Source organism: Capsicum annuum, chromosome 7 (genome assembly GCF_002878395.1).
Source record: "Capsicum annuum cultivar UCD-10X-F1 chromosome 7, UCD10Xv1.1, whole genome shotgun sequence".
In the NCBI taxonomy this organism is placed as follows: Eukaryota; Viridiplantae; Streptophyta; class Magnoliopsida; order Solanales; family Solanaceae; genus Capsicum; species Capsicum annuum.
The window spans coordinates 146,319,249-146,335,844 of record NC_061117.1 but is presented as its reverse complement, the minus strand read 5'-3'; the positions used below and the strand labels follow the sequence as shown (position 1 = coordinate 146,335,844).

General features: G+C 36.2%; 1 protein-coding gene across 1 annotated transcript; it reads right to left on the bottom strand.

The window, feature by feature from the left end:
* Positions 1-296: 296 nt before the first annotated feature.
* Positions 297-2,525, bottom strand: LOC124885524. The gene is made up of 2 exons (XM_047393427.1): positions 1,959-2,525; positions 297-648 (listed from the first exon to the last, which is right to left on the bottom strand). The coding sequence occupies exons 1-2, from the start codon at positions 2,166-2,168 to the stop codon at positions 430-432; spliced, it is 429 nt and encodes a 142-aa protein (XP_047249383.1). The 5' UTR covers positions 2,169-2,525; the 3' UTR covers positions 297-429.
* Between the last annotated feature and the right edge of the window lie 14,071 nt (positions 2,526-16,596).

Genomic DNA, 16,596 nt, shown 5'->3' with positions numbered 1-16,596 from the left:
GAGATAGTATTTATATAAAGAGTAAAATGTCATGTCCAATCAAAATTATGAAAGTCAGGGACCTCACCATGATTTTGATAGAGAAATAAAGTCATTTTTTATTTTAATATGTGGATGCTGAAAATTGTTTCACTGTGTTGAAATTAACAAAACATACGGAAAGACAAATAGAAACGCTGAAAATTAATTAGACTGTGAGCTAAAAATATTATTTTAGAATGCGGAAAATTAAAATATAATTGTTAAAAAATGTAATTTAGAATGCTAAAATGTCATTTAGTAATATGTCAGCTTTGTTAAACATGCCAAAAGTAAATAAACATGTTGTAAATTAAATGATCATATTCAAACATTAATTAAACTCCTAAAACATGATTTCTAAGTAATTAAAATAAATCCTAAATTAGATTTGCCTAAATGACAAATAAGTCAAGTAACGAATCCTAAATTGGTTTGCCTAAGTGATTCACATGGTACGTAAAGCACATAAAACCCTGCTCCCAAACAGTCCCCATAATTTATTATTACACAGATGTTTATACAACACATTAGTACAGATTTGAATCGTAATAAAAGAGAAATAAAAAGTAAATTAAGGCAAGATATCTCTGAAGGCGGCAACATTCTAGCACAACTCGACCAAAGTACCTGCTTGAACATCACAAAGTACACAAACACAAACAAGTTGTACGATGCATGAATTCTCACATTGATTGAATAAAACAGGATACCAATCACGAGAGATAATAAAACAAAACAATCCAAACAGTCACCAAGGCGATAATATGCCATCATTCCAAGAGAGCTTTAGAAATGCGGAAAAGTTAAATAAGAAAACTAACCAGTTAAGTGATACGAAAAGTAAAATCAGACAATAAAGAGAGCAGCAAGCCACAAGTGGAATATTTTCTTTTTCTTTTTATTTTTTTACTTAGAGAATGTATGTGATCAGGTGTAAAAGAGAAGTGGAAGTCTGATGTTTTCTTTTGTGTATTCGAGAGCAGAGAGGACTAGAATTTATAGAGTGTAAGTTGTGTCATCAAAGATATGTGATCAGGTGTAAAAGAGAAGTGGAAGTCTGATGTTTTCTTTTATGTATTCGAGAGCAGAGAGGACTAGAATTTATAGAGTGTAAGTTGTGTCATCAAAGAATGAGAAGAGTTGTTTATATAGCCAAGTAGTGTAAAATCGTACCAAGATAAAAAATAGTAAAACAATATTCTTGTCAATCAATTAAGAGAAAAAACCTTCCTTAAATGAATAACAGAATCAATCAAAGAACAAAGTAGAAACAAATATTTTAAAAAAATCAATCAAAACCTTATTTTCCTTAATTAAATAGATGGAATCAATTAAAAGTCAATTTGTCATAAATAAGTAAAATAACAAGATATTTGAAAAATAATAAAAAGATAAAAGAGATGCATCAACTTTTACTATTTACCATATATGACAAAATCAATTCAAAAATTAAAGCAACTAATTATGTAAAATAAATACTTCTTAATTAAAATATAATTATGCACAAAAATCATACTCACTTTACCAAAATGTATACCAAAACGTATTGTGAAGCATGTTAAGACAACTAAAATATCAGAAAATTGTCAAAATGACTTAACGTGAGGATATCGACATTTCAAACTCATGCAAACAGTTCAAACCTAGGAGGTTCCCACCATAATGAGAACTTCGTGACATGAGCAGGAGCAGATACATCAAAATTCCATTGTTGACAGAATGCAAATTCAAGTCGGAATCAGTGTTAAAGCAAGCAATCATACAAAGTTGGGCATAGTCTGACAGTGCAAAATGTAAATAGACGTGGAATTAAGAGAATAAGTCAGCCTCATGTTCTTAACATCACAAATTTCGTACTAATAATTTGTCTAGAAAAAAAATCAAAAGAAAAGATAAGGATAAGATAATAATATTAAAGTTGTATTACGAAAACAAACCTGGGACGGATTCGTCACGAATCTGCCGTGATTCACCGATGACAAGTGAGGTGGCGGGTGGCGACTAGCAATGGATGGGCCTTTTATGGCGACGGTTCTTGGTGGAGTCGCCGCTGGAGGAGGGGGGAAAAGGTGTCGCCGACGCTGGTTCAGGGAGAGGCGGCGGCTGTTGTTGACGGCTGCTTCACCGGCTGGTGGTGCTGCTGGCATTTTGTTGGTGTGGCTCGCTGGCTGGTTTAACGTGGTAGGTTACCGGTAGGGACCGGTGATGTTGCATGCGAGGGACGGCGGCTAGAAGGAGAACAGAGGAGGCGGCGGAGGGTTGCTTTCGCTGTGGTTTTGCCGATAATGGTCGGTCAAGGTGATAAGGGGGAAGGGAATAGAAGAGGAGGCGACGGAGAGGGATTTCGCCGGTGATGGCGGCGGCAGTTATGGCTTAGAGAGAAGGGAGAGAAAAGTAAAAGGGTGTTGCGGTGGTTGTTATTGTTCGCAGCGGTGGCAGCCATGGCTTCTAAGAGAGGAAGAGAGAAGAAAGGGGGAAGGTGGCTGGTGGGAGGAAAAAATGGTTAGGGTTTGTCTTTATTTTTGATTAGAAAGGGGAAACAAATGTTTTGATCTCAGCCGTTGATCGTATAAGATCAACAGCTGTGATTCAAAATGAGAATAGATTGACTCATGGGTCAGCAATTGGGTTAAAATTGAAATTGGGTTTTTTAATTTGAGCTTAAATTGGAAAAGAATTTAGGCTAAAATGAACATAGACATATATAAAACGTGGCTAGAAATTAAATGAATTGGAAAAATTGAATTGAATTAGGATTGCTATAGTAAATGTAATAACGATGAGAAAAATTATAAGACGTCGATATTAAAATCACTGTGCATGTAAAATTTAATATTATATTAAATTATCGATAAATAATAATAAGAGGAAAAATTAAAAACTAGAAAATGTATTCGTAAATTGTGAGTGTGCATATTTTGTGAAAAAAATAATTTAATAAATATTAATAAAATTATGTAAAATGTTGTATTTGAATTAATAAATTGTAAAAGTGATATAAAAAATTAATAAAATAATTTGTACATGAATGTGACACGTCAAAAATCTGTTTGATACAAGAAAAATGTGTAAAAATATTAACATTAAAAATTAATAATTTTGCTAAACTAGCAGCCTAATCAAAATTGAGTGTCAACATATGGGCATGTCACCTCCAATCAGAAAATGTCCCAAACGGTAGCCCACACCGTCTCTACTAACAATTCTACTATAAACACATAAAACAAATATGAGAAGGAAAAGAAGGACAATTATACACACATATCAAATACAAGTATAGAAAGGTAGAACAAATGGACAAATATCAAGTCAAAGATAGAAAATACAATCACAGCATAAAAACTATATATGAAGTGAAGTAAAGATAATGATGATGATGAAAATGATAATAATAATAATAATAATAATAATAATAATAATAATAATAATAATGTAATGCATAAGGTTGTCGGACAACCTTCATATAGACCTATGGAGCTAAAGCTTCCTGACGTAGGATCCATGAGGGGTTCGTTAACCTGTATACGATCAATATCTAATACCAATATCCATACCTCCTCTCTGGCACACACATCGATAAAGGGTTTTCAAGATGTCATATTTTTTGTCAGAAAAGTCAGTATTTCCAGTACTTCCATGGTGGTACCAATGTTTTATGAATGAATATGATACGAGGATGTAATGCTCACAACCAACCAAAATGCGAATATCCAATATTCAACCAATATACCAACCACGTGAGCTAAAAATTCACTCATATCAACCAATCATCCATGATCTAATATAATTCAGAAACCATCAAGTGAAAAATGCAAGAAAGATGTCATTGATGCCACATAAATCCCCAAATCTAGGCTTTTTCCACCAAAAGTGTGTAACCAAACATACATATATCATTTCCAGGCCAATAATATCATATAAGACCCATCCAGTCACACATAAGCAAAAAATGTCGCAAAACCACCAAAATATTATCCACATAGGCCGCCATACGGGCATATCAATCATCTAAATACATTTTTCATGATACAACCCCATACCCATAGCATGCTTTTATATTATTATTAACTACCGAACTTAATCTGAAGGAAGTTAAGCCATAACCTACCTTAAATGCCGAAATTGGTCCCAAAAGCCTTTAATCAGGAGATATCTCCTGACAAACGGACTCAAAATCAACTAAAACACACAAATATAGAATCTCCATTTCAAAAGAAAGCCATTGATATCCATATTGACCACTTTTGAATACGGGTCGAAATGGGCCCTTGAAGTGAATTTTCAAAAAAAAAAAAGGTAAAATCGAAATGTTTGCTGAAAAATATGTTTTTCATGATTAAAGGATCTCATAGAATAAAACCCAACTGAAAACAGGTTGAAATTGGGTTTTAAATTGAAGAAATACAAGTTTTAGGCCTTCCGGACTCAAATCCCCAAATTCCACTTTTAAATCCAAGTATTAACAAAGTTTAAAGAGATAATACCTACTTACCCCCTTGAACTATACCCAAAAAGGTTATGACACACCTCAACTTAAATGGGGTCTTATTACCCCCCTGAACTATAAAAGTGTAATTTTGACACCCTTAGTGCCTACGTGGCACAACACACTGAAGTATCCACATAGGCACACGTGTGTGCCACGTAGGCACTAAGGGTGTCAAAATTACACTTTTAATTAGTTCGGGGGGTAATAGGACCCCCTTTAAGTTGAGGTGTGTCATAGCTTTTTTGGGTATAGTTCAGGGGGGTAATTCGGTATTTTCTCAAGTTTAAATATTGAGAATCGAAGAAAAGTAATTAAAATAGGGATTGGACTTTACCCAAGCTTAAAAATAAAAGAAATTGCCCAAAATCTCGAAACTCTAAGCTTCAAAAATCGTGAAAAAATGAGAAAGAATTATTTATACCCAGGGCCACATGTGCCACTAAAGCGCACAAGTGGCCGCTTTAGTGGTTACCGCTAAAGCAGTCAAGTGTCGCTTTAGTGGTTACCGCTAAAGCGGTCAAGTGCCGCTTTAGCGGTTTCTGCCAAGGCAACCAGTCTGCTAAAGTGGGACCGCTTTAGCACCCTCTGCTAAAGCGAACAAAGGCCACTAAAATACATTTACCTATTTGGCAGTTGGCCGTTAAAGCAATCAATTGGCGCTTTAGCGGCTGCACCAGCTAGAGACTTGGAGAATTCTAAGTTACTGTGGGGCCCTCAATGTTCATCTAAAATCCTGAGAACGCAAAGGAACTATGATACCCTATTGAATTTGATTCTTCGGACTCAATAGTGATATCAAATTTTTAAAAAGACATCATTTTCATAGAGTTGACCTCCAAAATCCAATCTTACAACTTTCTGAATCGAGGGTCGAAATGAGATATAAAAAAATAAAATAAATAAACCATGTTACCAACCTAAAATCAACGTTTTGAACTTGCTGGTATAGTTCGGTTTTCCATCTGATGCACAGATTAATAAATATTGACTAAAGTCAATTACAAGGATTTTCAAGCCATCAGAAATCATAACTCCAAATATGTCACACCAAAATGCTTTAAAAACCATGCCAAATATCCCACGCTATAGAAATACTACAATGCAACCACGGGAGGGGTAAAATGGTCAAATCACATACTTCACACAAACATCAAAAATCAGGTGATTATATTATTCACCACTAAGAATCTAGTTCGTCCTCGAACTAACGGCAATTGAAAATACCTGAATCAGTGAAAAGTTGAGGATAAGTACTTCACATATTAGACTCGACCTCTCAAGAAGTCTTATCTACAGGTCGATACAGCCACTGGACCTTAAACATAGGAATATCTCTAAAACGTAACTGTATAACAGCTCTTGCTAGGATGGAGATAGGATCATCAACAAAAGATAATCGCTCATCTAGCTGAATCAAGTCCCAAGGAATGACGTGAGACTCACCTGGAATCTAACGCCTAAGCATGGACACATGAAAAATAGGATGAACGACTGATAAATTTGGAGGCAAATCCAACTTAAAAACCATATCACCAATAGTCCGAAGGATCTTAAAAGGTCTAATATACCAAGGGCTAAGCTACCCCTCTTCCGTAACCTTAATACACCCTTCATGGGAGACATACAAAGGAAGACACGATCACCAACACTGAACCTCAAGGCACGAAGCCTACGATCCGCATAACACTTCTACATACTCTGAGCCACTCGAAGTCTATCCTGAATGATTCAAACTCTATCTAAAGACTCACAAAGTAAGTCCGTAACTCAAGGTTTAACCTTAAAAACATCGAACCAACTAATTGGAGAGCATCAACGTCTATAATAAAAAAACTTGAAAGGAGCTATCTCAATACTGGAATAATAGCTATTGTTATACGCAAACTTTACCAAGGCTAGATGTTACTCCCATTGGCCTCCAAAGTCTATTACAAAATCGCAAAGCATATTATAAAAAAATATGAATATTCCGCTCCAATAGACCTTCGGTCTATGGGTGAAACATTGTGCTAAGATCAAGCTGAGTACCTAACTCCTGAAAGTCTTCCAAAAGTGAGATGTGAACACTGAACCTCGATCCCCATAAAGATGAACTATCTCACAGATATAGATACAACCCAACCTCTCAGCACTAAAGGAAACCCGAACTAGAATAAAATAAGTAGATTTGGTTAATCGATCGATAATGACCCCAAACACTATCAAAACCACGAGAAGTACGAGGTAACCCAGTCAAAAAGTTTATAGTGAGTGATCCGTCCCCATTTCCACTTGAGAATGAGCAACTTCTAAAGCAAACCACCAAGCTTTAAATGCTCAGTCTTCACCTGCTGGCAACATAGTCAACAAGATAAAAAATACTCTACATCCTTCCTTATACCACCCCACTAGTAATGCAGCCTCAAATCACAATACACCTTAGTTACTCTTGGATGGATGGTATATTTGGAACAATGAGCCTTCTCTAAAATAAATCTTAATCCAATCACCAACTCTTGGCACATAAATTCGACCACCAATCCTAAGACACCAACTGGATCAAGTAAGGCTTCCTTAGACTTGCTATTTAACACCTTATCCTAAATCACTCTCAACCCAATATCATCAAACTGATGATTCCGAATCTGCTCCATTAAAGAAGATCTAGCCTTCATGAATGCCAAAGCACACTCAAGTGTTACAACATCAAGCCTAACAATATGGTTAGCCAAATACTGAACCTCTATCACCAAAAAAGGCCTCTTCCGGGTCAAAAGATGTGCCAAGATACCCATGTTAGTTGACTTCCAGCTTAAGGCATCCACAACCATATTAGCCTAGCCTAGATCATAGAGAATAGTCAAGTCATAATACTTAAGCAACTCAAGCGAATGTCGCTGCCTCATATTAAGATCTCACTGAGTGAAGAAATACTGACGGCTATGATGGTCTGAGAAAATCTCACAACGGACTCCATACAAGTATTGTCTCCACAACTTCAAAGCAAAAAGAATCGCAAACAACTCCAAATCATAGGTAAGGTAATTCCTCTCATAGGGCTTTAAATAACGAGGAGCATAAGCAATCACCTTATCCTCCTCCATTAACATAGCACCTAACCCAACACCAGAAGTATTACAAAAAATTATAAAACCCATGCTTTCTTTAGGCAAAGTCAAGATAGGAGATGAAGTCAACAAATCCACAAATCCTTGAGCTTTTGAAAGCTTACCTTACAAGAATCAAACCACTGAAAGGAAATCTTTTTTGAGTCAACCTAGTAATGGACTGCGATAGATAAAAAACCCTTAACGAAACACCGGTAGTAACCTACTAAACTAATAAAACTTTGAATCTCAGTAGGAGAAGTAGGTTTAATCAAATCATGAACCACTACAATCTTAGCTGAGTCGACCAGAATACCATTCTTGGTCACCACATGACCCAAAAAAGAGAGACTCCAGCCAAAAATCACACTTAGAGAACTTAACATACAACTTCTCATCCCTCAATCTTTGGAGCAAATCCGCAAATGCTCCCTATGATCGAACTTAATATTAGAATAAACCAACATATCATATATAACTACAGTGACAAAAGAGTCAAGTTATAGTTAAAATACCCAATTCATCAACTCCATAAACATAGATGGGGCATTGGTTAATCCAAAAGACATGACCAAGAACTTATAATTACCGTACTAAGTCTGAAAAGCTATCTTTTGAATATCCAAAGCTTTAATCCTCAATTGGTGATACCCTAACCTCAAATCAATATTTGAAAACACTAAATCACTCTAACTATAGTTAAATAAATTATTAATACGAGAAAGAGGATACTTATTCTTAACTGTCACCTTGTTCAACTACCAATAGTCATACATATACGCATAGACCCATCTATTTTTTTAATAAATAAGGTAGGTGAACCCCAAGGTGATACATTAGGTAAGATATATCCCTTATCTAGCAACTCCTACAATTGATCCTTCTATTTATTCAACTTTGCTGGGGCCATTCTATAAGAAGAAATAAAAATAGGCTTGGTGCCTGGGTCAACATCAATGGCAAAGTTAATATCATAATTTGGAGGCATACTAAGGAAATTCATAAGGAATACATCTATAAACTCACAAACAACACGAACAGAAACCAAAGAAGAAGGCAAAGCAACACTAGAATCACAAATATGAGGCAAATAAGACAAACATCCCCTCTCAACCAAATAATGAGCTTAAAGAAAAGATATAACTCTACTGGGTCCCGAATTAAGCATACCCTTCCAACCTATCCTTGGCGCACCTAGTGGAGCTAAAGTCATGGTCTTAGCATAACAATCTAGGTAAAACACCCTGGGTATTGGCCCTTGAAAATTTTCTGAGCTTTGAGCTCACTTTCCTTGTAACGATTCACTATACTCATCGTATAGTGAGGTTATGTGTCAGGTGACCCAACTCATAAGTTTTCTAGTGTATGATGGTTGGGTTTTTATTGTGGTTATGAGTTGGTGGTTACAGGTCGTATGGTTTGGTGAACCTTCATTGGGTTGGTCCTTTACTTAATCTGAAACTTAGTAACTTGACTTGGCTCTGAGTACGAGTGGATCACTAAGAGCCATAAGGTTAGGGTAAGAGTCATGGTGGGAAGTCATATGTTGTCCAGTGTCAATCCCTTTTAGATTCTTCCATGGGTACGGTTAAGACCATACTAGTCGTATGGTCATGACATAAGTTAGGGCAAGGAGTCGTATGGTGGACAATATGTTGGTGTCTAACTTTCTATTATTGGTACGAATAGATGGTACCAATCATTTATTATGGTGACAAGTTAGAGGGTTAACTCGTACTCACATGCGAGCATTTTTATAGTTTAAGTTGGGGGTATTCTGGATTATTCCCTTCGTAAATCCTTTTGACCCATGACATAAAATATCTTTTGGAACTTCATGAATCTCTTATTCTTAACCAAAAACTCTTAAACATTCTTAAAATATCTCTGAAGCTTAGGGTTCAAGAAGAGGCTAGGGTTTCTTCAAGGAAATAAATTAAGGTTCCTAAGGGTGGTTTCTCCTCGCCTTCCTTGTTGTTTAAGGCATGTTACTCCTCTCTCATTGTTAGTTCAGCTAAAAGAATATTTTAATGTATGGTTTTCATGGTATTAATGTGTCTTTATTTTGGTTTCAAAAGAAATGTTGGGGGTTTTAGTTGTTAATGGTTGAATAATGTTTTCCCATGTTTTGCTTATGGTTTTTCATGCTATAATTATGGTTTGAACATGTGGTTTCATGGGAATGGTCAATTGATACTTGTTTTTGCTTTTGGAAACTATATGCCCTCAACTTGTTTGTTAAAATACCAATGAGAATGGTTTTGCCACATTGTTTGACTATTATTGAAATTTTTACATTTCATAAATGGTAATGGAACCTAAATTGGTATGGTCGATTTTAAATGGCTTGGAAAGGCCTTGATGGCCATGGCTTTGGTTTAATTGGAAATCTTGTAGGGTACATGGGATCCCCTAAGTGTTGTCTTGTGACATTGCTTGCAAGCTATAGTCGGTAAGACAATACCACTTTATAATGCCTTGACACTTGACTTCTGGAGTTGGTGGTTTGATTGTATGCTAAATATTTTTAATTGGGTGATAATGGAGAGTTGTGATAGCTAACCATGAAGGTGTGAGTTTGATGGATAAACATCGGGAACTTATATTTTTTTATGTGAGGGTTGATATTGGTGACCATATGCTTGTAGGGCACACAGGAATCCCCCAAGTTTATACTTGTAAATATGTATCATGGAGGGCGAAGGGTACACGGGAATCCTCAGCCTTTATGATATCTCCGGTTCATGCGGCTACACACACTAGGGCCTGTTTAGGGGGTAACACTAAACCCACATAGCCTGTGGGTGGATTATAATAGTAAATCTACACAAATCTAGGTTAAAGTTTTAAGTGCATGATAAACTTGGTCCCCTTTCCCGGCATAGTATATATATGTATGTATGTGACTACATACCGTTATTTACTTTGGTTTTAAATAATGACATTATTTTATCCTTATCCTGAGTACATGCTAGCATTCACTACTAACTGACTTCAAATGTTGTATTCTCATGTGATGAAGGAACCAACCATACTACTTCTCCTGCCCAGTAACTTAGATTTGGGGACAATATTCGTGTCAGACTGAAGTGGTGAGCTTCCATACTTTGAAAGACTCTATTTCACGCTATGGACTTCTTTTTCGACTCTTTGTTATTTCTTAGACTTTAGTTTTAGATATGGTCAGAGGCATGTCCCAATCGAATGTTCTTGGATTTCAATTAGAGGATTTGTGAGTAGGCATGGGTGGTGTCAGTAATTATGTCAACCTTGGCATTGGTATTGGGGTTGACATCGGTAGGATATTTGGTTGGCTATGGTTATGAACTTCTTTAAATTCCTTTCAATTAATTTTGATTTATCTTGTTATATTTTTGAAATTCATCTGACCTAGGGTATAGGGCAGTTATAGTTGGGTATTGGGGGTAGTCTCCGCTCTAAGTCAGACTTGAGATGCCTGACACGACTAGGCCTTGGTTTGGGTTGTGTCACTAGGATAGTTTGATAAGGAGATAACCAATCCATACCTAAGATTACTTCAAAATCTACTATATCTAATACAGTCAGATCTACCCAGGTCTCATGCCGAGAAAAAGTCACAACACATGATCGGTACACCCGCTCCACGATTAAAGAGTCTCCTATGAGGGTAGATACACTGATAAGCACATTAAGAGGCTCATAAGTAGAATCAAAACCCGAAGAAAAGTATAAAAACACATAGTATAAAGTCAAACCTGAATCAAATAAGGAAAATGTAGATCAAAAAACAAATAGGGATAGTACTTATAATGACGGCATCAAAGGCCTCTGCCTCTGGACTGGCAGGTATAGCATAACACTGACCACGTCCACCACCTGAATGAGTAGCCTCATGACCACCATCATGAGAAAAACTACCTATACCTATCACACCTATATTAGAACTTCAAACTCTTACAATAGATATAGGAGTAGCTCTGAAAACATGGTTAGGACAATCGTTGGCCACATGGCCAGTTTCATCACACACATAGCAAACCCTACAGTCTGACTCAAAGAAAGGAGGTACGACTGAACTAGGACAACCACCTAAATCTTTTAAACTAGAATACCCACTACCTAAACTCTTTAAGGCTACCTGCAATGGACTACCATAATACCCACAAAAGCCTCTAGAATCTCTACCTTGAGAGATGTGACCTTTGCACTCACCTTAACTATGCATATTTTTGGCACCTTCCTAAGATGATCAAAGTATAGACTTAGTTATCTTAGTATGATCTGCAATATTCTTAAATAATTCTCCATATACTACCACCTGAGTCATAGCAAGCTAGATAAAAACATCTAACCCCTTCAAAAACTTCTAAATATTCTTAGACTCGATGGAAATACTGGCATAAGAATATCTAGACAAGGTATAGAATTATCTCTACGCCAAAACAGACATGGAGTCCTACTCCAAATAATCAAACTTATCTCTCATCTGATCTCTCAAATTGAAAGGCACAAATCTATTAAAAAAAACCTCCATAAATTGATCCCAACTTATCTCAAGAGAACCAAGAGGCCAGCAACTAATGAGTGACCTCTACCAATCTCTAGCTATATCTCTTAACTAGTAAGTAGTATAAGTGACCCCATATGACTCAATCAAACCAAGGTTATACAACTTCTCACGATAATCCATCAAGAACTCATAGGCATTCTCGCTTATAACATCAATGAATCTAAGAGGATCCAAAAGAGTGAATCTCCCAAATCTCTTCTGATCCTTAAAATACTTAGTTGTACTCACAATAATAGGAGACATAGTAATCTGGATGGCTGAGAACTCATTTGAGGAGGCATTATAGAAGAAGGCTGATGTAACACCCCGTATTCAAGTACGTATATTGGCATATTCAAGTATGTGTATTGGTCTTATTTATATGGAATTAATTTTATTTTATTTTATTTATACCGCAATTTGCCCGTCGATGGTTCCATACTAAGGTTATTGAATAAGCTTTCTAACGATATAAAGATTTCCAAAACCGGATAGGTTTCGGATATAATCGAGCACGTTCGAAACTATAAAACGGTGGCCGGGATATTGGGAATAGTAAATGTGCAGGAAAATTTCCTGCACACAAACTACTGAGGCCAGCCAATTTTTTGGGTCAACTTTGAACGATCATAACTCCCTTAATATAATGAACTGGGAGAGCTGGGACCTTTGAAAAGAAATATCTTTGAGTCTTATTTCCAATGCAATTAGTTTCATCCAAATCCAACGTCTGAGTAAGGAGTTATACTCGTTTTACTTCAGCCTCTCAAAATAGATTTTTAGGGTCAACTTCAAACGATCATAACTCCTTGTACACGACGAACTGAGTGGCCTACTTTATATGAAATGAAAGCCCTTTGAATTATCTTTCCAACAATACCAATTTCACCCAAATCTGATATCGAAGAAAAGAGTAATGGTCGATCTACTTTAGCTTATCAAAACAGTCTACCAAAGGACAGATTTGACATTATTTAAATTTTAAAGGAACTTTGGTCATTCCCTATGATATTATGGACGGGAATATGTGTATATATACATGTATATGAGTTCAAAAACTCATTTTCATCATCAATCATTGAGAAAGAACAAACCCTAGCCAAATTTGACCTTTCAACCGTAGAAATTCCAAAGTAATCCGATAACTGCGTTTGTCATCTCGATAGCTTCGAGCGACACCTATTATTTGTGCAAACAGGATTGCATAATCAAGAGGTGAATTCTAAGGTATGAATATTGTTTGCCTTTGTTCTCTTCCATATGTATATGTGTGATAGAGGATTATATGTATTGGTTGTTATTGAAAAGTGATGGAAATAGGGTTATGGACTATTTTGCATGGTTTGGTTGTATTGAATTATGGAAGGTGGATATGGTAATTGAGTTATGGAAGGTGGATATGGTGATATACTATTAAATTGATGATTATTTATGTCTATGGCTCAATTTGGTTTAATGGATTGGTTGGAAGGATAAATGAATCCAAACTTGATATTGGAGGATGTTGTATGAATATGCATGGCATGTGAATGTAATCGGAGTATAAGAGGGTTAAAGTGACACCCTTTATGGTGTAATTAAGGCTTACTACTTAACCACTAGTTTGGTGAATTCAAATAATTAAATCGTGACATTTGGTCGCTAATACTAGATTGCTATATATGTTCATTGTAGATAAGTAATCCGAATAGACGAGAAGTCTATTTGGGACTAGTATTGAAGGTTGACAATCAGGTATGTAAAGCATACTCTATACCATATCTTTGGCATGAAAGTGAACAATTGTTCTATTAAGAAAGTTTCCAAAGTTATTCAGCAACATGTGATCCATAATGATTTTGTATGATGTCCTACGTTACCAATGAACTTGTTTCCACCCTACAAGATGTCAAGACATTCCAATACTTAATGTCAAGACATTCCAATACTTACTTGTTTTCCAAATCTTACATATTTATTGCACTAATGAATGTCAGAAGGTATCCGGTTACTCGAACAAGATCTATGTGCTATTAATGACTCCAAAACGTTTCATTGATATACCAATAAGTTCATACTTCATTGTTATGGCATTGATGACTCCAAAACACTTTATTGATGTGCCAATGAGTTCTTACCTCATTGTTATTGCATTGATGGTCTATTTATATGTCTCTTATTAATGTATCATTGTTTCAAAGTATCAAAAATGTGGTGGCGACCGAAATAACAATCTCAAAGATTAATTGAACTAAGTGATGGAAGTTCTCTCTTATCGGGTGGTATCCCAGGGGTATAATCCTATCATGGGTCGATCCCTATTTATGCGTTTATGGGTGGTATCCCAGGGGCATAAGCCTAGCATGGGTTGATCCCAGTTGATATGTACTGGAGGCAGCCTAATGGTCACAGTATAGTATAGTAATAATTACAAAGATGATAAGAACGAAGGTAAAGTGATTGAATAAATACAATGTACAGGTTGTCACAAGTTCTAGTAAGTGTGGTCCACTCCTATTACGATTTATTCACTTGTTTCTGATTTCTATTGAGCTCCTATATCATATGTGATTATCTACAGCTTTACATACTCAATACATATTTCGTACTGACGTCCCCCACGGGGGACCTGTATTTCATACTGCAGGCATAGGTACCTCAGCTCACACACCGCACAAGTAGAAGCCAGGATACCCAGCTGCTTTTGGTGAGCTCTAGTTTTCTTCGGGGCTTTTCGTGTCATATCCAGCCACTTTTGGTATTGTATAGAAGTTAGTTATATGGCGGGGTGTGTCCCGACCTTAGTTAAACTCTATGTATTGTCTAGAGGCTTTGTAGACCTAATGTACAGTCAAGGTGGTGTTTTGTTAATAGACGTGATGGCTCTAACGGCCAAGTATTGTATATACATATATATGTGTGCTCGAGCTTATACAGGTGATTATTTCCTTTTATATGCAACATGACAAATTTTAGGTTGTCATAGAGGTATGCATGGGAAGTATAAGGTTATGAGCTGGTTCTCCCGGGCCTCCTCGATTACGGATGCCAGTCTAACCCAATAGGATTTGAGGCATGACAGCTGAACACCAGATCTGTAACACCTCAAATTATTAGCCTTGTAAAAATCTAGAGTTCTGAACTCACTGTCCTGACTACGACTCTCCTTATGACTCATAGGGTATCTTGACGGGTCATAGGACCCAAGTCATAAGGTATCCAGTAAGATTATCCTGAGTTACTGCCTTGGTGATCACTTATATCTATGAATCATAATGACTACATATAAGTCATAAGGTGGAAATTATAGGGTGTCCAATGTATACCATAATAGTTTATGTCTTGATTACGAGTGGAGCTTATGAGTCGTATTGTTTGGCTATGAGTCGTATGGTAGGACTTGTAACCAAACCAGTGTGGGTGACCATGGACATTGTGCAAACTATGACTGAATCTCATGATTTATAGTGTGACCCTATGAGATGTAACATCACCCGTAAAGACTAGTGATGATTTTTAACTTTATTGAAAGGGGCACTTTGGTCATTTCCCGTATTCCTAATTAAAACCCCCATCCATAAAACACCTTTGAAGATTTATTTTTATCCTTTAGAAAATCAAAACACATTCTCTCTTTTCTCAAATTCTCTTAAGAAAAAGCATTAGGGTTTTCAAGAATTTGGTCAATTAAAGCTTCCAAGGGTAGATTCTCTCCATAATTCTTGATATTTTAGGCATGTGACTCTACCTTTAAACTTATTTTACTGAAAAAACATGAAATCATATGGTTGTTTATGTGGATTTGAACATGGGTTTTAATATGGGTTGAGGATTTTGGCATTCATGATTTATTATGCATTGTTAATTCTTTAATAATGATTTTGAACTTGTGGGGCACATAGGCATGAAGAATAAACTAAGGGGTCATGGTTTTCCCTAATTTAATATTTTTACCTTAACATATGGCTTTTGAAATTGTGTTCTCTCAACCCAAATTATGAAATTGATATTGAATATTGTTAGATTTGCTCAGTCATATGAATGAATTGGCACAAAAGATTAATAAACCACAAATTGATTTTATTCAACCTTGGGGTGTATGGATTCCCTGTATGAATGAAAATTGAACCTAGAAGGGTTTTGAGTTTCCCCATATGAATGGTTAATTATCATGGCATGATAATGTTAAATTTTAAGTGAGGTTGGTATGACGATACCAACGAGAGGCCTTACTGAATGAATTGGTTTAATTAAATGAGAATGTGTGCTAAATATTTTAATTGGACTTAAATGAGGGTTGTGTAGCCAGACCGTGAAAGTGGAGGTCCTGAGGGACTAATATTTGAAATTACAATTATCGATGTGTGGGTCTAAATGACCAAATGGTTCGAGTCCATGTTATTATATGATTGGGAAGTTTGAGTCCCCCAATTTAAATGACTAGGTGCTTAAGTCACCTTTGATATATTCCTGGAGGTTCAAGTCCCCCA